Source organism: Canis aureus, chromosome 24 (assembly GCF_053574225.1).
Source record: "Canis aureus isolate CA01 chromosome 24, VMU_Caureus_v.1.0, whole genome shotgun sequence".
NCBI classification, from domain to species: Eukaryota; Metazoa; Chordata; class Mammalia; order Carnivora; family Canidae; genus Canis; species Canis aureus.
The window spans coordinates 45093877-45118988 of NC_135634.1; the positions used below are offsets into that span (position 1 = coordinate 45093877).

The window sequence follows — 25112 nt, forward strand, 5'->3', positions numbered from 1 at the left end:
TGCTATTTGACCTACATCTCCCCATTTCTCCTCCCCCTGGCCACTGCCATGTAAGTGACACCATACAATATTTGAATTCCTCTGTCTGGCTTATTTTACTTAGTATAATGCCCTCCCAGGTCCATCTATGTTATCACAAATAATAATATTCCATAATGTATGTGTATATACACATTTCTTTATCTGACAAATGTGTCAATAGACACGTAGGTTGTTTTCATGTCTTGCTATTCGGAATAACGCTGCATTATTCATAAAGAGCACTGATATCCCTTTAAAGTACTGATTCCATCTCCTTGGGGTATATACCCAGAAGTGAAATTGCTGGATCAAATGGTAGTTCTATTTTTAATTTTTTGAGGGACCTCTATATTATTTTCCACAATGGCTACACCAATTTATAGTCCCCCCAACAATGTACAAGTGTTCTCTTTTCTCTGCATCCTTACCAACATTTGTTTGTTTGTTTGTTTGTTTTGTCTCTTTGGTAATAGCCATTCTAGTAGATGTGAGATGATTTAGAAATTAAGAAAGCAATTCCACTTACAATAGCATCAAAAACAATAAAATACTTAGGAATACACTTAACCAAGGGATGAAAGACCTGTGCACTGAAAACTATAAGACATTGATGAAAGAAATTGACAAAAGCACAAATAAGTGTCAAGAGAGACACCCTGTGTTCTTGGATTGCAGGAATTTATATTGTTAAAATGCCCATACTACCCAAAGTTTTCTACAGATTCAGTGTAATCTCTATCAAATTCCAATAGTATTTTCCACAAAAAAAAGAAAAAGAAAAAGAAAAATATATCCTAAAATTCACATGGAGGCATAGAAGCTAGCCCCGACTAGCTAAGAGCTATCTTGAGCCAAGAGACCAAAAAAACAAAACAAAACAAAACAAACAAACAAACAAAAAAACAGGAGACAAAACTGGAGGCATCACATTTCTGATTTCAAACTATATTACAAAGCTATAACAATCAAAGCAGTATGGTACCAACATAGAAACAGACATATAGACCAATAGAACAGAATAGACAGCTCAGAAATAACCCCATGTGTGTATGGCCAAACTAATCCTTAACAAAGGTGCCAAGAGCATACAATGGGAAAAGGACAATCTTTTCAATAAATGGTGTCAGGAAAACTGACAGCCACACGCAAAGAATGTAACTGGACCTTCATCTTACACCACACACAAAAATTAGCTTGAATTAAAGACTTAAGTATAAGACCTTGGGCTCTTAAGTATATAGTTCAACTAGAATAGTAGTATCCAAAAGTACAAATCATCCTTGAGTCTAGAGCTTCAGTTTTATTGTGTAGTAAATAGTAGTTATTTTTCAGCTGTAATGTATTTTTTCCCTGGTACTAATTCTTACCTTTCCAGTTCACATTCCCATTTCTCTAGAGGCTCGTGGAAAAAGTACCAGATGTCATGGTTTTTCTGCAATCTTCAGGGAAAGAAGCTACCTCCATCCTCAGCTTGTTCCAGAAGCCCAAGCTGTTCACCAAAACTCTGCCCTCCGGGCTGCTCCCAAGCCTGCGGTAAACTCCTACAGATTGTAGGAAGGAGCTCATGGGTCTGTTTTCTGTTTGCAGGTTGTCCCCATGCTTCCCAGGCTGCTGTGTGAGGAGCTGTGCAGCCTCCATCCCATGTCTGACAAGCTGACCTTCTCTGTGATCTGGACACTAACCCCAGAGGGCAAGGTAGTAATTTACACCCCTGACTATTTCATTCAGTGCATCCTGGTGCCGAGCTGGAGTCCCGTGATGGGGGGATGAGGGCACTGTAGGGGCAGTTGCCATAGAGAAGAATGGAAAAGAGCCCCCTGCCTCTGAGGAGCTGCCAGTCCATTTAGAAGGCCAGACTAACCTTAAGCATTTAGAAACAAGTTATTTGTTTCTTATCATTTATCAGGTGAAGGAAGAAATTGTGTAAACAAAGTCAAGTAGGGAGGCTCAGTGCAGGAGATAACATGTATGTAAAGGTGAGTGTGGCTTGGCAGTGGCTGGAGGAACATCCTGAGCTGCAGCTAGGACAGCAGACCCTATTTTAGGGAAGACATCTAGGGAAAAGGTTGTGAGTTTGGGTAGGTTTTGGGGGGTGGGGCATCAAACTGTGAGGAGCCTCAAATGCCAGTCACAAGTGAAGTCTGCATGTTAGGGTTCTTCTGAAGTGTCATGAGAAAAGTGACATTTTAGGAAGATTAGTGCCATAGCATTGTGCCGGTGACCTGGTAGTTTGAAGATAAATTGGCACAAGGTTATGCCATAATCAAGCCCATGGTAATGAAGCCGTGGATCAAGAACAGAAAAGAGAAAAATGTCAGCAAGCATTCCCTAAAGATAGGGCCTAAATAAGACAGATAAATAGAAGATAATTCCAGGAAAAACTGGTCTCCTCCCCACAAACAGAAACAACCCTAAACTTCCAAAAATAAGGCAATGATTAAGTAAGATAGAACATTCTGTAGAATGTGACGCAGTTACTAAAGCTGTGACAAGGACCATGTAAGAGCATAGGAAATGTTTATGCTGTGATATTAAATAGAAGTAAAAAGCAGATATTTAATTATAAAGTGGTTCCAAATAAAGATGGAGGATCAAATACCCACATTTACTTTCATTCCCTCCCAAAACCTCACTAAAACAACAGTGAAGAAAATTTTTTTAAGACATAAACCCACAAGGACAAAGAGAATGGGAGAGCAGACAACAGCAACAAAATTTTGGAAGCTTGGAAGCAGATGGATGAGTGGTAACTGACTTAGCAGTCCTGAGAAAGCTGAATCCTGAGCCAACAATAGAGAAAGCCAAGAAACAACCCGATTTTACGTAGCAGAACCCTAAAGAAATTCCAAAATCAATGGCACCGGGTAACTTCACAAAGTAGGAGAGAGGTGGGTGAGGAAGAAACTGACCATATTGGTTAAAAATTTGTTTAGAAAGATTGTCCCTCCCATAAGTTGAAAGAAGACCAGAAATTTATTCTCTGAACAGGTTAAAGTTCAGGATGTCTGAACTAGAGGACACCAAACACACTTGATGGTAGTGGGCCTTTGGAAGAGACTTGAATGAGTGCTGGCATCCTGATAGTTGAAAATCCCAGCTTTCTTTTCCAACCAAGCCCAGAATTCTGGTTGCCAAGCCTTATACCCTTGAGTCAGGAGCTAGGAAACTTTTTTTGAAGAATCTGCCTGTGAAGAAGATTTAAAGATAAGAACCTCAGGGGCTTCTTTACCAATAGCCCAACTGTGTCTCCCTGCAGGAAAGCCTAAAAGGAGGCAACTCCGCTAACACAAGCAGAGCTTTTTAGGATTTCACCAAAAATCAGCATTTTAATATTTTACTTTCACCTATGAAGAGACAACCAAGGAGCGCCTGGCTGGCTCAGTTGGTGGAACATACAACTCTTGATCTTGGGGTGATAAGTTCAGGTCCCACACTGGGTGTAGAGATTACTTAAAAAAGAGACAACCAACACCAAAGCCTCTGCCATGAAATAGAAAAACCAAAGCAAACAAACAGAAAAAAGCAACAAGGGCATTTATATCCTTAGAGAAATTTTTAAAGAAATTATATCATAAGATCTAAATACTTTACAAAAGAAACAGGGGTGAGGAAGAAGAGCTCACAAAAATTTAAAACATGATAGAAATGAAGACTTGAGACTCTGGTTGGCAGATAGAGTTGAGGAATTGTCCCAGAAAGAGATAGAATGGATAAGAAAATTGAAGGACTAGTCCAGGATATCCAATATCTATCTGTTCACTGAGCATTCCAGAAATAGAGAACAGTCGAAATGGGAAAGAAATAACCAACAAAATAATTCAAGGAAATGCCCTTTTACCAGAGGATGTGACTTTCCAGAGGGAAAGAACCAGTGCCCAGTGCTGTGGTGGATGTGCATCATCCCCAGGCCACAATGTTCTACATAGGTATAGAAGACAGTCGATCCAGATTGCAGCGGGCCAGAAGGCTCTAGGAGAGATGTCTTCAAGAAAATGAAATGGTTAAAACATCTATGTATCTGAATTTCTTGAAAAATTATTTAGACCAGCAGTTATAGAACTTGTTGGTCCCCAGAACTCATTACACTAAAAAAATCTTTGATGACCTCAAAGTGGTTTTATTCATGTGAATTACCACTGTTTACCCTATTAAAAATGGAAATTAATAAAAACTTAAACATTAAAGTAATAATAATAAGCCCAATTCATTATGTTAACATAAATAACATTTTATGAAAAAGAATTACATTTTCTAGAATTTAGGAGAGAAGCTTGTTTTATATTTTTGTAAAGCTTTTCACATCGGTACTAAAGAAGGCATTAAACCAGGTTCTCATATATGCTTCTATATTCAATCTGTTAGGGTAAGTTATTTTGGTTGAATTATAAATGTGAAGAAAATCCAGCTTCAGGCAGATATGTAGGTAGAAAAGAAAGGTGTATTTTAATAGTTTTTTCAAATAATTGTGGATATTTATCATTGTACTACACCAGAATGTGGCAGTTTCTTAAAAATTAGTTCCAGTCTAGAATCTGAGACTGTATTTGCTACCACCTAATTCTGTACCTACAAAATTCATATGTTGAAGCTCTAATGCCTCCAATATGTATTTGGAGGTAGAGTCTATGGGGAAATAATTAAGGTTAAATGAGCTCATAAGGGTGGGGCCTTGATCTGATAGAATTAATGTCTTTGTAAGAAGAGACCAGAGAGCTTGCTCTCTCTCCCTGTCATGTGAGGATCCAGTGAGAAGGTGATCGTCTGCAAGTCAAGAAGAGAGCCTCTCTCACTAGGAACCAAATTGTCCTTCCCAGCCTCTAGAATTGTGAGAAACCAGTGTCTGTTGTTTAAGCCCCCCTGACTAGGGTATGTTGTTATGGCAGCCCTAGTAGACTAATACAAAATCAACTGAACTTTTTTTTACTGGGTTTCATTAAAATCTGTCTTATCCTTTAAATGGATCCTTTACCTAAGCAGTGATTTTTTTTTTATCATGCACTTAGAATGTTTACATCATTTAGAAAATATTAGCTCATTATGCTGATCTTCTAAATGTGAACAGATTTCATTATATATCAGATCACATGGGTTAATATCATTGCTGATCTTAGACAAGTCTTCAAGTATTAGGAAACATGTATCACATGTCAGATACAGGTTTCCAAAATTCTAATTTTGGTGAAAGCTCACATTTTGTCACGGGCAATAAATGATGTCCGTTGTTTTCCTCGAAGTGCCAAAGAACCATAGTTTGAGTGTTACTTGTTCCTTCAAGTAAAAATGGTGTCCTATTAAAAAAAAGCAATCAGTTCAGCTTATAGCTCAAAGTTATGTGAATGCTTTTCCTCAAGACGACCATCATACTTCAGCAAGCAGCATAACGAGAGAAGACAAGGACTCAAGGATTGAGACATAATAAAACTAAAAACTTCCACTGCATCATCAAGAACATTCCTAAGCTAGCTAACTTTTGTGCCTTTGAGCGAGGTGGTAAAGAGTATTCCAGCCCCTGATACAGTTTTACTTTACCTGATTCATGCCAAGGCAGTGGCACTTTCCCTCACCAGTGCTTTTGTTCTGCCAGGGTAAACATCAACACATGGGAAAGGACAAAGAATGCCTTAGTATTGTTATGAAACTAGCACTGACCCCATAGGTCCCTGAAAGGGTCTCAGGGACCCCCAGGAGGCCAAGTAAATTAAAACAAGACAGTTATTAATTCTAGTGAAAATAAACAAGTTGTATACGAAAGAAAAGTCACCCTTAGTATGTACATAACCATAATAGTTAACTCTGATAGTGATGATATAACTATTGGGAGGACGAGGGCCTGGAATGGTTGTGTGGATTTGGTTGGGGGAAGGGAGTGCAGGTGGAAAGATAAATAAATTCTCTTCTGTAGTGAAAGGTTTTGAATAACACCTAAAGGTGAAAAATCTAGAGGTAGTAATCAAGCAGGCAGTATAGAAAGATGGAAGTAAACACTAACAACCTGCTGGAAGAGGTTTACCCTTGGAGAAGAAAGAGACAGAGGGCTGCTGTTTTTCATAACAAGCTTTTAACACTATTTGTCTGCTTGAACTATGGATACTTTAACTTTTCAATTTTCATTTTGAAAATTTTCAGATATACATTAAATTAAAATAGCACAGTAAAAACTCATCATCCTTATCTCCCAGATTCACTACTGGCAACCTTTTTTTTTTTTTTCCCTCTTTCTAAACTATTTTAAAACAAACCAGAGACATCATGTCATTTCACTCATATTCTGAAATGTGACTTACAAATTTGGACATTTTCTTCTTTTTTTAAAAGATTTTATTTATTTATTTATTCAGGAGAGACACACAGAGAGACAGAGACAAAAGCAGAGGGAGAAACAGGGTCCCTGTGGGGAGCCCCATGTGGGACTCTATCCCAGGACCCCAGGACCATGACCTGAGCCAAAGGCGGGTGCTCAACCACTGAGCAACCCTGGTGCCCCGGATATTTTCTTACCCAACAACAATGCTGTTAGCACACCTGACAATTAATACTAATGTCTTGGTGTCATCAACAACTCAGTCAGTAATTACATTTCCCCAATTGTCCCCAACTGATTTGTCACAACAAGTTACACACATTACATTTAGTTTTTGCAATTCCTAAATATCTGATTATAAGTTCCTTTTTAAGAGTCAAGAAGCAAATATTATGTGAGATACAAAGAAGGAATTGTGAAGACAGTATGCTAGCAATCATATTTTGGGTGGGGGTGGGAACATGCATGGGGAAAAAAATGAATGGAAAAAGACCTGAAGGAAATAAAATAGAATGCCAATAGTGGTTGTATTTGGGTTGTAAGAGTATGAGTAATTTTTTCTACTTTTTTGTATTTTCTAATGTTTTTTGAAAACATGTATTAGTTTTATATTTTTATAAATGCTTATTTTTGCAAAAGTTTAAATAGAAAATAAAAGCCCATAGAAGAAAACTGACTTGAGTCAACAGAAAAGAACTTTGAATCTGAATTATGCCTGCCAGCATCAAACCCAAGAAATAAAAAGCTGCCTGATCTAATGAGCTACTAAAATATGAGGGTCATAAAAGAAGCACTCGAAAGAGGCAAACTCTGAAAACTCCATTGGTCTTTAAGGTTTCTGTTGGAGGCAGTGTCGAGTGAGCAAGCCTTCTGGCATGTGAGGCCTGGAGAGCAGGTGTGAAATAGGCACAGGGTCCAGGAGGGCATGCCGGGCCTCCATCAAACCAAGCCAAATAGGAAGCACAAGGATTTGGACTAGGGACCGCCAAGGAGCAAGACCCACTGGCCGCACCCTGCACAGACCAAGGGACCACGTGGTGGGTAGGCCTGGTTGGTTGGTTGTCCTGAGATGTAGTTTCACAGGAGTATCTCTTACTCACAGCCAAGATGCATGAAACGAGAGGTCAGATGCCAGACTCATGTCCAAGTGGTGGGGCTTGTTCAGGACCCTGGCAAGGAAAGTCTGAATTAAGTGGGCATGGGCGGGATGGGGGTGGGGGTGGCCAGGGAGCAGGCAGGAGGGTTAGGGAGCCAGAGGAGGCCATTGAGAAGGAGAGAGGCCAAAGCCTGAGGCCAGGGAGGCCAGGTTTGTATGTGGTAGTGGCTTCTCCAGGGTAATGGCTTGGACTTAGAAGGAGCCAGAGCAGAGCCACCAGCAGCGAGCCACTCCTACTACTGCAGCATGGCCCCAATCTCACCTGGAGTTGACGCGGAGAAAGTTTTGCATTTTTCCTTAGTCTACTAGAATGTCTTACTTTCTGGAGCAGACATGACCAACTATAGAAAGGCCGTTCCAACTTTTTAAAAACACCCACTAGATTTTTTTTAAAGGAGCCACTAGAAACTCCTGGTCGTATATGGTTTCATTAAGCCAGTGCCCAGATTTTTAGATCAGTAAACTCTGAAGGGTCTGTTTTGGGCACATTTCTTACATATTGCTGGTGAGAGCATTGTTCTCTGATTTAGATATTTACATTGTCATGAGAGAAAACAAACCCAGTTACATCTTGTGCTTTGTAAGATCCAGTTCTGGTACCATGAAATCCACTTTGACCATGTGAGCCAGTGACCTGATGTTCCGAACACCTCCAGCACTTCTGCTCACCCGGCACTAAGGCCCTGCAAAACAATGCCGTGTCCTTGTCCCCCGCTCATCAGAGACCTTTTCATTCGAAGTCACCTTTATAAACACACCAGTGTGATGCTTTAAAGAGGTCATAAGCAGTAATCGGACTCGGTTACTGAGTCCTTAGAGTGTAGAACCATGAAACCTCAGGGTCAAAGGTCAGAATAATAAAGGAAGAGTGTCACAATGACAGTAGCGATCCACAACTTGCATCTGCCACCACATCCCTGCCATGTGCCATCTGGCTCAGAGAACCAGATGAGGGAGCATGTTCCAGAAGTTGCTTATTTCAACTTCAATCAAGGGCAGCCTCATTTCAGCCATTTATGTAGGCCAAAACCCAGAAGGTCATTATTGACTTTGGTCTTTCTCTTACCCCTCACATCCAGTCAACCAATAAATCACCTCAGCTTTGCCTTCTAACTGCCTCCAGAACCTGCCCCCCTTCCTTAGTGCTGCAAGCACTGTCACCGGAGGCCACGTTGCCATCCCCAACCTGGACCGCACTGGCCTCCTAAACTGTTCTCGCTTCTATCCCACTTCCTCTTCTCTTGACACAGCAGTCAGAGCGATCTTTTTTTCTTTTTTTTTTTTCAGAGCGATCTTTCTACATCAGACATTAGGGCTTGTCTTTCCTTTTCAGAAACTCTCCAGTCTCTCATTCAGGATAAAATCTGAAAAGTCTTTAGTGGGATTTTTTTTCCCTGTCTTCTCTGCTAGAAATGCAGAGACTATATTCGTCTTGGGACTAGAGTCTCTTCTCACTTCCTGGAGCCCCTTTGCTCACATGGGAAAAGCTGGCTCTTAGTATAAAACTACCATCTCCATTAGGTAGCAGCTCCCCACCCCAGCTTCCACGACTCCACTCCAGTGGAGGTCAGACTTCCCAAACTGCCCATTCCCAAACTTAGAACGTGCCTCAGGTCTCTGCCCATTCCCAGGAGTTCTAGGGAAATCTGTCCAGGCCCTGCCTGATGCATGGAGAACAGTGGTGTCCACCAGTTCAGGCTGCTACTTAGGAATCCTTTTATTTATTACTAACACAGCTGCTTCTAACCTTTATTGGTGGCTCCAGCCTTCCACTGTGCCGTGCGCTCCTCTTCCCTCAAGATCCACCCTTTCCCCAGGTGACTTTCAATTCTCCATGAGAACCGGAGGGACTGGCTGCTTGATCTGGTGAAGCCCCCCATTCAGAGAGTCACAGTCCTCTCTGCCTCCCTCATCCTTTCCCTTCTCTTCAGGCAGTGAAACACGTGCCCATTCCAACCTGGGTGCCACATCCATTCTGAGTGCTAACGGCTCTCCCTTCACAAAATGTCTCCAGTCAGTCATCTTTCTTCTGTTCCCACAGTCACCACCCCTGCTCAGGTCCCTTCCATCCTCCCCTGGGATGCCAATAGAGACTGTTCATGGCTCTCCATTCTATTTACCCAGTGCTGTTAGATGACCTTCCAGAAAGTGAATCTGGTCCCATCACTCTGTTGCTCAGCCTCCTCTCACAACATGGTGGTGCATTACCCACAGAAGTCCAATCTCCAGAGCATGATGTGCAAAGACGTCCACGAACTCTTCCACCATGCTGGGACCGTCTGCTGCTCATCCTCCAGGTTCCTCAGCTGCTATTCTTGCAACTGAAGAGTTTCTCTGGCCTCAAAAAATTGCCTCACTCCTGAGACCTTGCATATGCTTGCCCCTCTTTGTAACTTATCCTTCCCCTCATCTCTACCAATACCAGTCCTGCTTACCTCTGAGGTCCATCTAAAGTGCCACTTCTTCCACGAAGCCATTATCAATCCTTCATCCATTCATTTGGTAACGACTCATTGAATATGTCCTCTGTTCAGATATGACACAAGGTATTGAAGATACAGGAATTAAGTCACCAAAATAGTAGTTATCTCCTAATGGTACATTTATAGGGGATTTCTTTTTCTTCTCCACTTCCCACCTGTAGGTTTTTTAGTTTTCTACAATTAATGCATATTAACCACCGTAGTGAGAGAAAAGAGAGAATTACTTTGAGATTTTTTTCCTGGTGTTTTTGTTTGTTTGTTTAGTAACCAGATAAGAGATCTTAAAATATGTTTGTAAGGCTATATGAGAAGGAGAACAGAAAAGGAGAAGTTGAAAATGAGGAAAGAAGGAACAGATTTTTGGAGCCAGGTCAAAGGACTGGGAGGCTCAAGACCTAAACCTCAGGTCAGGGATTAGCCCTCAGTAGGAGGAGAGGACCCCCCAGCACTCTTGGCCCAGAGGGCGTGAAGAGTGGGGGCACCTACTGATGTCTGGGAAAGTGCTCAGACCTGGGGACCCCCCCCCAACCTTTCCTCAGAATCCATCCTCCCATCTCTCCACCCCAGCAGCGTCTGCGATGCTCAAAAGCCATTTGTGCACAGATCTGTTGTCCTTGATTTTAACATCCTTGTAAACAGAGCCCACTCTTCATTCTTTTTTTTAACCTTTATTTTTATTTTTTATTGGAGTTCAATTTGCCAACACATAGCATAACACCCAGTGCTCATCCCGCCAAGTGCCCCCCGCCCAGTGCCCGTCACCCAGTCCACTCTTCATTCTTTAATCTCCTCCCCACACAGCACACTGCCAGGTACGCTCAAAAATGATCTCATAAAGTGAACTGCATACCTGTTTCCACAGCTCTTTTTTTTGGCCTGCTCACTTGGACTGGTGTCCCCTGGGTGAGACGCCTTCATCTACAGCAGCCTCCTTGGCACTCCTGAGCTGTGTCCTGGGAGCCGAGGAGAGCTTCACCTGGCTCAGGTCATTGGCAAAGCCACCCCGCCTGCTCCCGCACACACACCCCTCCACAGGCTGTCACCCCCACCGTCCCCCTTGCTCACCCTGCCACCCCAGCCGCCCTCTGCGGGTATCCTGTGACACTTGAAACATGAAAATGATATGTCGTCCAGGCCATTGTGGCATCTGCAGCCCGCAGAGCCGAGGCTTATGCACATGTCCTGTCACTTGAGGCCTCAGTTACTAATAAAGAAACGCATTGTTGGGTTTTGTATTTTATCCTTAGACTCTGTGGTGGGAGTCGGTAGCTCCCGGTGAGAGACAGTGGCTTCCAAGGCTGATTCTGAGAATAATAGAAAAGTTTCCCGAATATCCACCTTTAATCCTTAGCAGAGGCAGGGGCAGAATTGTTTTATGTCAGGCCTGTAGAAACAACCCAGGACCAAAGGAGCCTCTGGAAAAACTGTGCTGTTTGGGGCAGGCGGGGGGCGGGGGTGGTTGTCTCATGTCCCAGTTTGCTAATGAAGGCCCTGAGCAATTAGAGGCTCACCTAAGGTCACTTCAGGGTAGCAGCAGGCTACATTTTGAGCACAGGCTTTGCTGTGAATCCTTGGGACGAACATAAGAATTCAGAACAAAATATTTTCAAGAAATAAAAGATAAAAGACATTTATCATTTATAAGGCAGTCATGCAAAGAGCTAAAAAGTATTCTTAATCAGTTCATCTCCTGCATTTTGATGTTAGTAATGGTATATTTGATTTAAATCTAAAGACTTGGGCCCCCGGGTTAGGGCCACTGTGGTTGGCATCTTTGAAAGGACCTCTGTTTTTGACAGACGGGCCAGGCTGGCCTTGTTGAAAGGGTGGGGTTGAATGAACGAACATCAGCGGCTTGAGAAGTTCGTCATTTTGTGTTTCCTGGGTCGGTCTGAACCCAGTCCTCCGAAGCCTCCCTCCTTCCACCTCCAGCTTTCTTCCCACACAGCCCATGGGCCTCCCAGCCCCATGCAACTGTCTGAGGTGAAGAGAACACTTTTCAAGGACTGCTCAGGCATGGTGCCCTCATCGTCTGTCATAGGAATGGAATTCTTGTCTGCTCACCACATCCGGGCCTGCAAGCTCTTCTCACGTTCCTGCCATTTCCTAGGTTTGCGAGGCAAACGCTTGAGGAAGTTCCCTTGTTTCCCTCCTCTTAGGCTTAGAAGTCTAGACAACTGCCTCCCTATCAGGGTAGGAAGGGGCCCAGTTATAGTCTGGGATCAACAGACGAGGCTGGTGGCAGGTGGCTTGAGACAGTAGGAGAGGGCACAGTTTACTTGGGCTTGTTTTCTATAAACTTCCAGGAAAGTCTAGCCCATGAACAAACTGCCTTATAAACTGAAACAGGCTGGCAGACTCATAGCCCTCTGCTGCCCATCCTTCTTCCTCAGCACTGTTGGCAAAGGTCTCTGGTGGGCCCAGAGCGACTTCAGAGCCTCTGCACACCATAGGAGAAGGCCTAGCTAGGTCTAAATGAGGTGTCCTGCTGACTGTGCTTCCAGCTGTAATTTACACTTGAATCCTACCATGGCCTTCCTCATTCCTTAAGAAGTGACCCGGGCCTCACCCAGTCACAGTGGGCCTAGCAGAGGAGCCCCCCCCACCCGCCCCTGCTTGCTCCTCAGCCAGCTGCCACCCACCCTGCTGCCTGTGCCCACTGCAGTCACTAGCACCTTCTATCACAGACGGCTCACTGTCTGCCCCTCCAGCTGTCTTGAAGTCCCTCTTTCTGCCCAGTTCCTTTTCTGAAATGTCCTTGGCACCTTTGACGTCTCTCGCCTCGTGCTGTGCTGCCCCCAGCGCCCACCCCATGACTGCCTCGTGTTCAGAGGTGTGAGGAGTGGCAAGAAATCTGCCCCACCCCCACTGCTGGCCACCCCAAACAGCCTGCTTTTGTTCCAGTCAGGAAAAATGCTTCTTCCTGATAAGTTTTTTGAACCAAATATTTTACGTGCAGAAGCCCAGAGTTGCTGCAGGAGTAATTTTGCATCAATTTCCTTCAAATTACAAATTAACTCCATTAGCAGTTTTTTGAATCAGAGATTTCTTTCTTATAAGGGAGGCACTAACCTTTTTTTTCTTTTTTTCTTTTTTTCTAAAGACTTTTTTTTAAAGATTTTATTTATTTATTCATGAGAATACACAGAGAGGACACAGAGAGAGAGGCAGAGACACAGGCAGAGGGAGAAGCAGGCTCCATACAGGGAGCCTGACGTGGGACTCGATCCTAGGTCTCCAGGATCACGCCCTGAGCTGAAGGCGGCGCTAAACTGCTGAGCCACCTGGGCTGCCCTGACCTTTTTTTTCAAAATAAATCTTAAAATACACTTGAATGGAAATGGACAGTTTTCAAAGGATATGTTTCCTCACAATTTTCTATCTGTAAAATATAGAAAATTGATATGTATTTGAGGTATACCTTGTTTCCTTTACCTCACTGTCCATCTCAGCTGAAATATATTCAGCTGAGGTATAACAAATATAACACTGGAGCACCTGGGTGGCTCAGTCGGTTCAGTGTCTGCCTTCAGATCAGGTCACGATCTCAGGGTCCTGGGATCCAGCCCCATATTGGGCTCCCTGGTCAGCCAGGAGACTGCTTCTCTCTCTCCCTCTGCACCCCCCACCCACCTGCTTGTGCTCACACATTCTCTCTCTCTCTCTCTCTCTCTCTCAAATAAGTAAAATCTTAAAAAAACAAAAATCACATAACACTAAATTTTTAATCTTACATATTTAGACGCAGATCCAGTCTTGTCTGCCACTGAGGAGCTTGTGTGAGTTTTCACAAACCGCCAGTCTATTTTCTCAACTGTAAAATGGGCTGAACAGTGTGTTTAAGAGATTCTAAAAGGTAGTAGGTGTGAGAACACTCTGCAACAAGACAGGGCCAGGGGCTCTCAAGTGCTGTGCGGTTTCCTGGCCTACCTGGTACCAGAAAGTAGGTCTCGAGGTATATACATCGTTTGCTTCTTTCTAACCTTTTAGCCGTGAGCCTTCAGTGGCTGTTGGCATGGCATTTAATCTGACTTGTAAACAGTAGTGCCCTAGAGTGTATGCAGGAAACCTGCCGCCTGCAGAAAGGGAGTGACCCAAATCCCGTGATTAAAGCAGAGGAAAGAAGGACATGATCTTCTTTCTGAAGGGTTTTGTTTGTGAAGCTCCTCGTGGCTTTTTTACTTTTTCCATGAAAAACTCTTTGTCCTTTTGTCTTCTGCCACTGGCCCTGGTTTTGGACAGGGCGTTGATGTGAAGACAGTTTCCAAATTGGAAATTAATGAGGTGTTCCATCCAAAGAAACCTTTCTCCCATGCTGCAAGGCATGCTGCCCCTGGGAACCTCACCCCCACCCCCAACTTGGATCTTTGCTTTCCTGCTGCCCTTGTCTGTAAAGCAGGGTTGGGCATTCTTGCTTCTCTGCTGCCTCCCTCATGTTTTCCTGACCTAGAGCTTTTTTTTAAAGGTTTTGTTTGTTGGTTGGTTTGTTTATTGAGAGAGAGTGTGTGCATCTGTGTACGCTCACAGGGGGATGGGCAGGGGGATGGGCTGGGGGATGGGAGAGGGAGAGAATCTCAAACAAACTTGGCACTGAGCGTGGAGCCCGACCCAGGGCTCAGTCTCCATCCTGAAATCATGACCTGAGCTGAAGCCAAGAGTTGGATGCTTAACTGACTAAGCCACCCAGGTACCCCCAGCCTAAGAATTTTTTAGGTCTGTGTATCATATCAGGTATGATTTTCCCACAGTCCATGGATGGTGTTAAAGCAGGATAGATCCTGCTGCCTGAGGCCACTGTCACTGAGCCAGAAAGTTCTCAATGGCTCTTCAGAGCTTCCTCTACAGCCCTTTGTGTATATTCAGAAAGAAGGCTGGTGCAGATTTCCTAGGATGCAGCATGAAGGGGAGAGGGTGCTCCAGGAAGGTGAGGGCACTCTAGGAAACTTCTCGTCAGCACCATAGTCTCAGATTTGGTGGTGTTCATGTGTGCTGGTAAGAAGGCTGCCCATCATTGATAAGGAAACAGCTAAAAGAGCAGAGAGGTGCCCATTAGGGAAAAACTGGCTCAAACTGACTGAGGTAGTGCAGCCAATGTGTGTTGTTCTCAGGCTTTGGTAAGGAATGGTAGACTTCTGATTTTGCCAAGTTACAGGTAATAAATTTTAAGAACTCCGAAGATGAAAAGTGGCCTCTAGTCAGCACTCAGCACTATAATGAGAGGGTTTTGAAGGAGAAACAAAGCTCTGTTTAGAGCAAGGACATACAGGCTTAGGGTTGGCAGAGTGTCTAGGAACCTTGTAGAACTTACTGCAAAATTTTATGCATAATTATTTCAAAGGAGAGGACCCGGGGCTTTCATTAGATTTTTAGAGCAGTTCTCGAACCCACTAGTTATATGAAAATAGATGCTCTGTCAGGGTGGTGGAGGTCTGACTGACCTGTGTGTGGTAGTCCCCCATGTAAATGTGCTGTGGTTTCCTGTATCCTCTGAAAAAAGAGACACAGACCCCAGGAGGCCAGATATCGTGTGACTCAGATACCTGAGGGAATCTGTGGAACCACTTGTAAGGAGTGTGCAAGAGAGGTGTGGAATCGAATGGAAAGGAAAGTTTCCCCCCAAGCACGCTAAAGACAGCCTGGCAAACAAAATGTGGACACATAGAAGGAGAAGGGTTGACTGGGTTTGGAGTGAAACGGAGAAAAGGAAACAAGCTAAATCTCCAGGGGAAATCTTTGTGACCACAGGAATGAATAGGTCGTGGCCCTGTCATTCTAGAGTAGCTTGGAGCAACTCCATTAGTGGGGAGTTTTCAGGAAATGTGGATGTAATAGAAGGACAAGCATGGGCTGACCTTGAAAGGGGCTCTTCTGGAGACCTGCACGCACTCCTTCCCCACCGGGACTGTTGGACGATACCTCGAATTGGCTTTATAATTTCTCTTACATTCAGCACACACACGGACCTGCTGAGAGCCAAATTCAGGACCTACTTGCTGCAGCAGAAGAGTCATGAGCACAGTATTTGAATCACTTATATTTTTGGGTAGGTGTGGTTTTTGGAATAATCCAGGAAGTGTAGTTTAAGAGTTGTTTGTTTGTTTGTTTGTTTTTAAATAAAAATTAAGGTCTGATATTACAGATCCAAGACTCTATAATGAGGCTCTTTGCACTGATTCAAAGGAAAATAAGAGTAGTTTCTACCATTCTCTTCCTGTACTTCTTGGCTGCCATTTTAAGAGTATTGGTTCTTCCTTCAGGGGAAAGTTAGGGGAGCAGAGGGGTCTCTCGCGCCCTCCAGGGTGGTAGCTAGCCATGTTCCATAGAGGCTCTGTGGCGTGGACAGCTCCTCTGGGCTGGGCTCTCTCCTTCCCCCTGGAAACACCCAGGGATCCTTCAAATGGCTTTTTTTCAGGAAGCACATTTCTGAGGTTGTGAACAGAATGGTTTGGCCTGTGGAAAGGAAGGCAGAGGGGATGTTTGCAGCCCAGGTTGAGAGGTTCTACTGCTCATTAGACCTCTCTCCCTCCTCCCGAGCCTCTGCTGCCTCTCAGTATGTTGGCGTTTCCTTGCCCATGAATCCATCCCCCACAGTATTTATCTCAGAGCTTTTCCACTTGCTCATGCCTTTGAGCCCCACTTCGCCCCCTCATCCTTTGCCTCCCACCCCAGAGAGTGGGGCTAGCCTATGTGAGTGCTCTCGCCTCCCCACGTCTTCCCGCCACAGCTGCCTCTCTCACGGATGGGTGCCTCTACTTGGCCTGAGACCCGTTCCTTTTGTACTGGCTTCTTCCCCTCACCCCACAAACCCAGCATAATCCTCTGGCCTGCCAGCCCCCTGGAAGCGGTCATCCACACTCATTGCCTCCACCAACCATGCACTTGTCTTTAACCCAGACTCCTTCACATCATGACGCACAGAGGAGATGCCACTGTTTGTGTGGCACAGGGGTTATGTGCGCCAGACTGATGGAAGGCAGGCTCTGGCTGCCCTGGGGGTAGAAGGGACCAGTGTGACAACATGTCTCGAATCCACTCACAGCACAGGGCCTGAAATCTTTGCAGTCTGACTCTGCTCCCACCCCATCCCACCCCATGCTCTTCCCCCTACAAAGTCTTCCTAAGATCACCGATAAGCAAATGCTAAATGACATTTTCTTTATCTTCCTTGACATGCAAGTGGCATTTGACTCTCACTAGTGGTTGAGAGCCCAGTCTCAGTTTCTGGCTGTGCCCTTCTCCAGCCTGTGACCTCAGACAGGTTACTTACTCTGTGCCTCAGAATGAAGATAATGAAACCTACGTCATAGGGTGGCTGCCTGAGTGAGACGGCAGCCTGTGGGAAGTGTCTTGTCTCCTTGTAAGTGCTCTGTATGTGTCTGTTGTGGATTTTGAGTATTTTTGTTGTTGTTGTTAAAATTCTATTTATTCATGAGAGACACACAGAGAGGCAGAGACACAGGCAGAGGGAGAAGCAGGCTCACTGCAGGGAGCCCGATGTAGGACTCGATCCCAGGCCCCCAGAATCACACCCTGGGCTGAAGGCAGATGCTCAACCACTGAGCCACCCAGGTGCCCCTGAGTACTACTTTCTTAAAGCCCCTTTCCCCTAACGTTGGACACTTCTGATTTTTCTCCTATCCCTTGAGCTCTCTTGGTTTCTGTTTTCATTCTCCAGATTCTTTTTTTGTCCCCCCCCCCCCCGCCCCAATTAAGAAGGTGGTAAAGAATGCAGCCTTGGCTCTCCCTTGCCCTTTCTTTCTTTGTTGGGCCTCTGGCCGGGGCTACCAACTTCGCCCCTGTAGATAAGTCATCTCCCCAGGCCCACACCCCAGCTGCCTGCTACAGAGCCCACCATCTGGACCTCTTCCCTGCACCTCAGACACAGGAGTCCCAAAAATATTTTGACATTTGTGTTGTTTCTGTTTTAACAGCAATAAATGCTCATTATAGAAGATATAGGGAAATTTAAAGGATAAAAAATACAAATCAGCAGTTATCCCACCACAGCAAACAGCACCACTGAACTCGGGTGTATGTTTTGAGCCCAGTGGGCCTCAGATTGGGCCAGGTTTCCCCCAGGGGATGTTTGGCAATGTCTGGTGACATTTTTGGTTGTCAGCTTGGCTTTGTGGGAGGGGCTACTGGCATCTATCAGGTGGAGTCCAGGGATTATCACCAAACGTTTTACAGGACACAGGCTAGGCCCCACAACAAAGAATGAGTCCACACAGTACTGCTGAGGCTGAGAAACCCTGCTCTGGACCTTTGTCTTTACAGAACTGGCCCAAATAGACTAAGTTGGAATTACTGTTCTCTCTCTGCCTCCATCCTGCCTCTCTCATCTGTGTTCTCTGTTTCTGCCAGTGACCCTACTTTCTCCCTCACCCCACATCTGACCCATTACCAACTCCACAGATTCCCCACATGTCACACCTTTGGCATCTACCCTCTGTCCCTTCTCTTTCTTCCAATTTTGCTACTGATGACTACTCACTCAAGGTAATGAAAAGGCATTCCAGCAGGCCCTTCACTTTGAGTTTCCCTCCTGCTGGGCCTTGCCTGTGCCACCTGTGTGCTTGGAGACCTTCTGTCGACCTCCATGCCTGTTAAATCCATCCCTCAGAATCTGAGCCCCCTGAGGGCAGCAGCTGCCACATCTGATCAGTCTTCGTGCCTAGCTGGAACCTACCACCGTTCTGAGCACAGAGTCAGTGCTTGGTCAATCTCTGTAGAATGGTATGGATGAATGGTTGCATGAAAGAAAGGCCTGAAAAAAAATCCTCCTCTTAATTCCCTCATAATCTGTCTTTGCAGATCCTTGGTGAATGGTTTGGTCGGACCATCATTCGCTCCTGTACAAAACTGAGCTACGAGCATGCACAGAGCATGATTGAAAGCCCAACCGAGAAAATCCCTGAGGAGGAGCTGCCCCCCATCTCCCCCGAGCACACCAGCGAGGAGGTACACCGGGCTGTCTTGAATCTCCACAAAATTGCAAAGGAGTTACGCAAACAACGGTTTGTGGACGGCGCACTACGTCTGGATCAAGTCAGTCACTTCTTTTTTTGGGTGCAACCAACAGATTTGACTTATGCTTGAGCCCAGCATGCATGAGGTTCAACATGGCAGTCTTGGGATCTTCCCTTCTTCTTTCCCCAGTCACAGCACTAAAACAGCATTCTCTGAGGCAGACAGAGACTAACTGCCATCCATCCTCTGAACTTCACAGGCACACGAGGCCCACTGACAGGACCCAAGACAAAAGGGTGGTGTCTGTGTGGGTGGCCTTGTGACCAGAACCGCCAGCTTGTCTTTCCTGGCCAGACTGAGTCTTACCTCAGTTTCTACCTCACATCCCTCTGAATGGAGGGAGAAAACATGGAAATTTATAGGTAGTTGACCAGTATCTGATCATGAGGCTTAAAAAAAAAGTATTTCTTTTTATCCCTTACTTTCAAAAAAGAGTCCTATGTTTATAAATTCTGGACTCGTATTTGAAGAAGCAGAGAACTGAGGAAATTGGAGAATGTTGACTGCTACAGAAAATGATGGTCCACAATGGCACCATTTGCTCTTCAGTATCCCAGCCATGCCAGCGGCCCTCTGGGACATAGGTAGCTGTCACTCAAACTTGGTCACATCTCCATGTCCGTTTCCATGTGCAGCAGCTCTTAAGACCTAGGAATCCTTTCCTCATTAGTTGTCAGTATGTTATAGAGTAGGACCTGTGTTCCAAATCGTGCAGAAATTCTCATTTCTATTTCTTACCCAAACCCCCGAGAACCTGCTCTCCCTGCCTGGTCACTGTTTGTGTTGGGAAGTCTCTGGGCATTGAAAAATGAGTTGAGCAGCAGGCCTGGCTGATGGAGACCACTGGCAAGAGGGTAACCTCACAGAGTGTCTTTGTCTGAGCCTTCCAGCTTGGAGGGATTTCAAAACCTTCGTTTTAAAACTTTCTAGTTGAAGATTTCATTGCATCCTAGCTTTTGTGATAAACATCAGTAATGCTTCTCAGCAGGCACTGCAAACGCTTGCTGCCCTGGGCCTGGGAATAAGCAGTAACTGGGGCAAGTGGCTAGTCGTTCCACATGTGCTTGCGGGGCTCAGGGCGTCTTCTGGAGCTCTCATGCTCCTGCTTCCCTGGCCTGGGCCCCGGCAGCCCAAGAGTGGCTGCTGAAGAAGACAGCAAGGCCAGTAGAAATGGGACCAAAAGGTACAGGGGATGATAGGACATCTCCTTTGCTTCCTTCAGTGAAGTCCTTTGTGGGGCGTGAACACCCCAGTTCTTACTCAGCAGTGGCAGCCCTCTTATCAGATCCAAGAATGCTTCTCAGTTCTTGCTTCCTGGACCTTTGTTCTGCGTTTGGCCCTAGGAAGCTCAGCTCCTGGTTCTCTGCTTCTCCCCATACATCTCCAGCAATGTCCTGCTGGTCCCTTTGCAGATGCCTCTTCCTCCGCTGTCCCCCGTGAGTGTTCACATTCCCTGGAGTCTACCCCACCCTCTTTTTTTGTCTCTATCCACACTCCCTTCCTGAATGAATTCCTCTCCTCTTAGGATTGTTACTACTTACTAGATGCTGAGGTGACCAAAATCTGTCTCTCTAGCCCTGCCCTCCTTCCTAAGTTCTTGACAAGCTTCCCCTCCTGCCTTCTTGAACTCTTTACCTGGATGCCTTGTGATTACCTCAGCCAGTGCTTGTCCTTCCTTGCACAGGACGCAGTGACCAGTGTGGGTGGCGTGCTGCGTAGGCTGCCTCCCGCTCCCGCCTACCTCTGCTCCCACCAGGGCAGTTGTGTGTATCAGATAATCATTCAGTTTAGCTGAGTCAAAGAAGGTACACGGGTCAAATAAGAGCATAAAAAAGGAAGCTGTCATCTCTGTGAAAACTAAAATTGCTTGAAAAGATTCAATAAGAATGAATCTGTAAAAATTCTGTTTGGGTGTAACAACTATAAAAGAATAGGAGGAAAAATCATAAAATTCAGGAAGAATTCTGTACTCAGATGGCTTTACAGATGTCTAAGTTCTCCCTCTCTTTTAAAGAAACAAAAACTATAGGGGCACCTGGGTGGCTCAAGCAGTTAAGCATCCGACTCTGAGTTTTGGCTCTGGTCATGATCTCAGGATTGTGAGATGGAACCCCTTCTGTTCACTCTAGTTCTCTCTCCCTTTCTCTCTCTCTCTCTAAAACTAAAGAGAAACTATAAATTATAGATAATGAATTATGAATATAATTTATTCAGAAAAAATGTAAAAATCTAATTATTGTCCTCTCTTTAAAAGCTTTACATTTTTAAAAATGAATTTACATTTATATAAATTAAGGTAAATGATTAGCTATATATAAAGATCTCTCGTATATGATTCCCCTCTATTTTTTTTAAAGATTGTATGTATATATGTATGTATGTGTTTATTTATTTATACACACGTGCAAGCGGGGGTGGGGAGGCAAAGGAAGAAGGAGAGAGAGAATCTCAAGTAGACTCCATGCTAACCAGGGCCCAACAAGGGGCTCAATCCCAAAATCCTGAGATCATGACCTGAGCCAAAGCTAAAAGTCAGATGCTTAACAGACTGAGCCACCCAGATGGCTCTGATTCCCCTCTGTAGCCAGTTCCTATGATAACTTACTAACTACTGCTTCAAGCACATCAAATGAGAAGGCTTGTTATAACATCTTAGAGATCTTACCCTATCAGATTGTTACAGTGTTTGATTGGATCAAATATAAGAAATGCTCTCTAACTGTAAAACTATAGAAGATCACTGTTAGGTGATGTCAACTTTACAGTAGGAGGGCTATGGCAGTCAAGGTAGAAGAATGATCACAGATTATTAATTGATACTGATCTGTTGGCTTATCTTAGAATCAGAATTTTTTTTTTTAATTTATTTATGATAGTCACAGAGAGAGAGAGAGAGGCAGAGACATAGGCAGAGGGAGAAGCAGGCTCCATGCACCGGGAGCCCGACGTGGGATTCGATCCCGGGTCTCCAGGATCGCGCCCTGGGCCAAAGGCAGGCGCCAAACCGCTGCGCCACCCAGGGATCCCTTAGAATCAGAATTTTATTACTGAAAATAACCTTAGGTATCTACATCTCATTGTCTCTCACAATTTACACATTGGAAAGCTGATGCCCCGCAAAGGTTAAATGAGTTGCTTATATGCAAGAAATCCAGATAGCGAACTCTTTGTTCAATTTTCCTCCATTTACACCATGCTGACTTAAGAGAGAAAAGTTTTCCTTCAGAGTGAGGGTGGGGGGAGAGCCCTCAAAAGTCCTAATTAGGTTCCAGTTAATTAAGGTTTGAAAATAATGGATGTACATCCTTGGAGTTGATTCCTTGGTTCCCCAGAAAACAAGTTGTATGGACCACAGCTTTAGAAGGAGGAACACATCAATCTCCCACAGCAAGGGACACTGGTGAGATCCTTTATAAATCAGCTAAATGGCCCCATTCAGGAGTTACCACATTTGTTCCCCTGGGCCTGCTGCCTGCATTTGCCCTCGCAAAAATCCATTTTTCCTTGGTGCTTTTGGCACAGCCTGCTGTTTGGAGTTTCTCTCTGATGCTTTGTTTGCCTCATTTCACCATGTCCACATTTTTGGTGGTGTTCCTGAAAAAATAGGCCCTTTTATACCAGCCTCCATGAGAGAGACTCTGTGAGAGGGGACGCCTTCCATGTCACACCGTGTGCCCTTGGGTATAGAATAAATCCACTAAACCAGAAGTTTTACTTTTCCAAGAAATCAGTTCACCACGATGATCTTCAGAATGAGTGAGGTGGGGATACAAGGATAGTGCCTCTTTGTTGAGTCAGGGTCGGACTGATTTGGAGGCCATAACTACAGGAATACAGAGCTCCTTTGCCATTGGGTGATTGCAGTCAACCCCTTAGGCTGGAGCTGCCTCACTCACATCAGATGGTGTGCCTTCAGCCCTCCAGGCCACCTGACTAGCTCCGGTCCCCCAGGGGACCACCTGCTGACGTTTTGTCTGCTTGCCCTAGTGTGCTATCAGATATGAGCACATTCTCTACATACTGTGGTGTGGGACAGAATGGGAAGCACTGCCTTTAAGCCCATCTCCTGCTTCACATCACATGTCTATTCTACCTAGAGGTCAAACCTCATTGTACGGAGGTTCTAGCTCAGGGAAATGACACTCCTTTGTTTCACTGCCCAAAAAGCAAATGCAGATGCCGAGTGCATTCTTTGTACTTTTTGGTTGGAACAGTTGGAATAGTATTCCTTCCAGGTGGCTTCTTCCCATCTTCACATTTCCTGCTGCCATGTTAATTCTAGACTCTGACACAGATTCTGGTTTCATTTTCTTTGTTATCGTGTATGTCACCCCTGTTTCTTGAAAAGAGATGCCTGCCTATAAAGGGAACCCAGACATCTTTGTGTTTGTAGTAGAAGGAACATGATTATGCAAATCTTGAGTTGTGGGGAAGAGGGACTGTGAGAAGCCCTCCCTCCGTGCTCTGGTTCTTGCTCCATGACTTGGGCCTGCCTGACACTTCTGTTTATGCTGACACAAAGTCTGCTCCCGGGCATCTTCCTCTCTAGAGAGGAAGATAACACTGCCTGTGATCTGACAAGGCCTCAAGCTTATTTTAGAGTCCTGTGTCTTAGTGGTTACCTTAAAGAAAGATGGGTAGCAGCTTGGTCAGTAGAATCAATATTCCCTGAGAGTCGGACATCTCAGGGAATATTGATTATCTTCAGGAAGCTACACCTACAGCTTTCCAGGGCTTTCCCTCCACATTCCCCAGTCAGGAGCTAGCACTTAGAGGGCAACCACTCTGTGGGTGGACTTCTGTGAGAAACCACCATAATGACCTGCAAGAAACTGGGTTCCCCCATCAGGTTGGCAGGGATGTGCATGGCTTCCACTAAGCCTTTGATTTTCTGAACTGAGAGGAAGTTGTAGTGAAGGAGAGTTTATATTTCCATCTTAGGTGATTCCTCCAAACTAAAGGAGCCTTTACGAAATTCTCAGCTATATCTTCTATGATGCCTTCCTGGCACGATTTTGAAGTTCAAACATCAGGCATATTCTTTGAGTGGACTTGGTTGTAAAGATGAACTTGTTGGTGAAATAACTTTTAAATACTTTGGGACCCAAGCAGCTGTAGAATGCCATTCTGGATGTCCTTGGGCTATCCCAGTCATTAAGTCAGGGGTCAGCAGACTTTCTGTAAAGGGCCAGATAGTAAACATTTTAGGCTTTGTGGGCCATATGGCCTCTGTCTCGACTCCTCAACTCTGTTGTTGTGATGTGAGAGTAACTACAGACGGACAATGGGCAGGCTGTGTGCCAATAAAACTTTAAGGACACTGGGATTTGAATTTGACGTAATTTTCATTTCACAGAATAGTATGCTTCTTTTGGTTATTTTTCAATCATTTAAAAATGTAAAAACCATCCTCACCCCATGGGCTGCACAAGAGCAGATAGAAGGCTGGATTTGGCCTGTGGTCCATAGCTCGCTGACCCCCGCTCACATGAAATTCAGCTCTGTTACCCAGGCCGCTGTTAGTAGCTCATCATCACTGCACCAGGGAGGTGAGGTAATGGAGAACCATTGTGCTAAGTTAGCTCTGGGGGTGGTTTCATGCAATTAAGTAAATTATTCCTTTGATTAGTACCATGTTGAGTAGATCCAATTGGAGGCCAGAAGTAGAGGAATGAATCCGTTTAGCACCAGTTCCCTTACCCTAGTTACAGTCAGGTAGCTTTAATTAGCCAGAAGCAAGAAGAGCAGTGGCTCTCATTTCCCACCTCTGTGAGTAGCAGCCTCTGCACAGTTGGGTCTCACCCCCAGCCCACCTGCAGAGATGCTGGCTCATAGGGCGAGACTGCTCATGGCCAATGCCGGCCCAAAGGAGGCTGTGTGGCATTTCTTTCCCCACCCTGCCCCTGTTGTTGTATGTAGCAGTATGTTTTGTTGAATCACATGTTTAAAGTTATAGTTAAGAATTCTTTTTTTCCTCCTCTCCAACACAGTTGTTAGCAAGAAATGAGCATTCTGACTCTCTACTGTTTAGTTTTTGTACAGTGTGATATTTGGTGCAAGGTAAAAAGAATGGGCTGTTCATCCTATCTGGCTCTTCCTTGGTCTTGTTATTTACATCACC

At 44.8% G+C, this 25112-nt stretch overlaps 1 protein-coding gene and 1 long non-coding RNA gene across 18 annotated transcripts in view; one reads left to right on the forward strand and one right to left on the reverse strand.

Moving 5' to 3' along the window:
- LOC144296226 (uncharacterized) overlaps positions 1-8370 on the reverse strand; it is a 31012-nt gene extending 22642 nt beyond the window's left edge. For 2 of the 6 annotated variants that reach the window (XR_013363393.1, XR_013363392.1), the window contains exons 1-2: positions 7741-8357; positions 7423-7491 (exon numbers count right to left, since the gene is read on the reverse strand). This is a non-coding gene — a long non-coding RNA (uncharacterized LOC144296226). Of the gene's footprint in view, positions 1-7133; positions 7492-7740 lie in introns of those variants that run through there. The other 4 variants (XR_013363391.1, XR_013363395.1, XR_013363394.1 and 1 more) reach the window with 4 other exon arrangements.
- The window catches only part of DIS3L2 (DIS3 like 3'-5' exoribonuclease 2), a 346721-nt gene that overhangs the window by 250571 nt on the left and 71038 nt on the right, over positions 1-25112 (forward strand). For all 12 annotated transcript variants that reach the window (XR_013363376.1, XR_013363377.1, XM_077869235.1 and 9 more), the window contains 2 exons: positions 1609-1716; positions 18776-19009. Coding sequence is in view for 10 of the 12 variants with exons in the window: in XM_077869235.1 (XP_077725361.1) it covers positions 1609-1716; positions 18776-19009 (342 nt within the window). In the remaining 2 variants the exon portion in view is untranslated. The remainder of the gene's footprint in view (positions 1-1608; positions 1717-18775; positions 19010-25112) is intronic.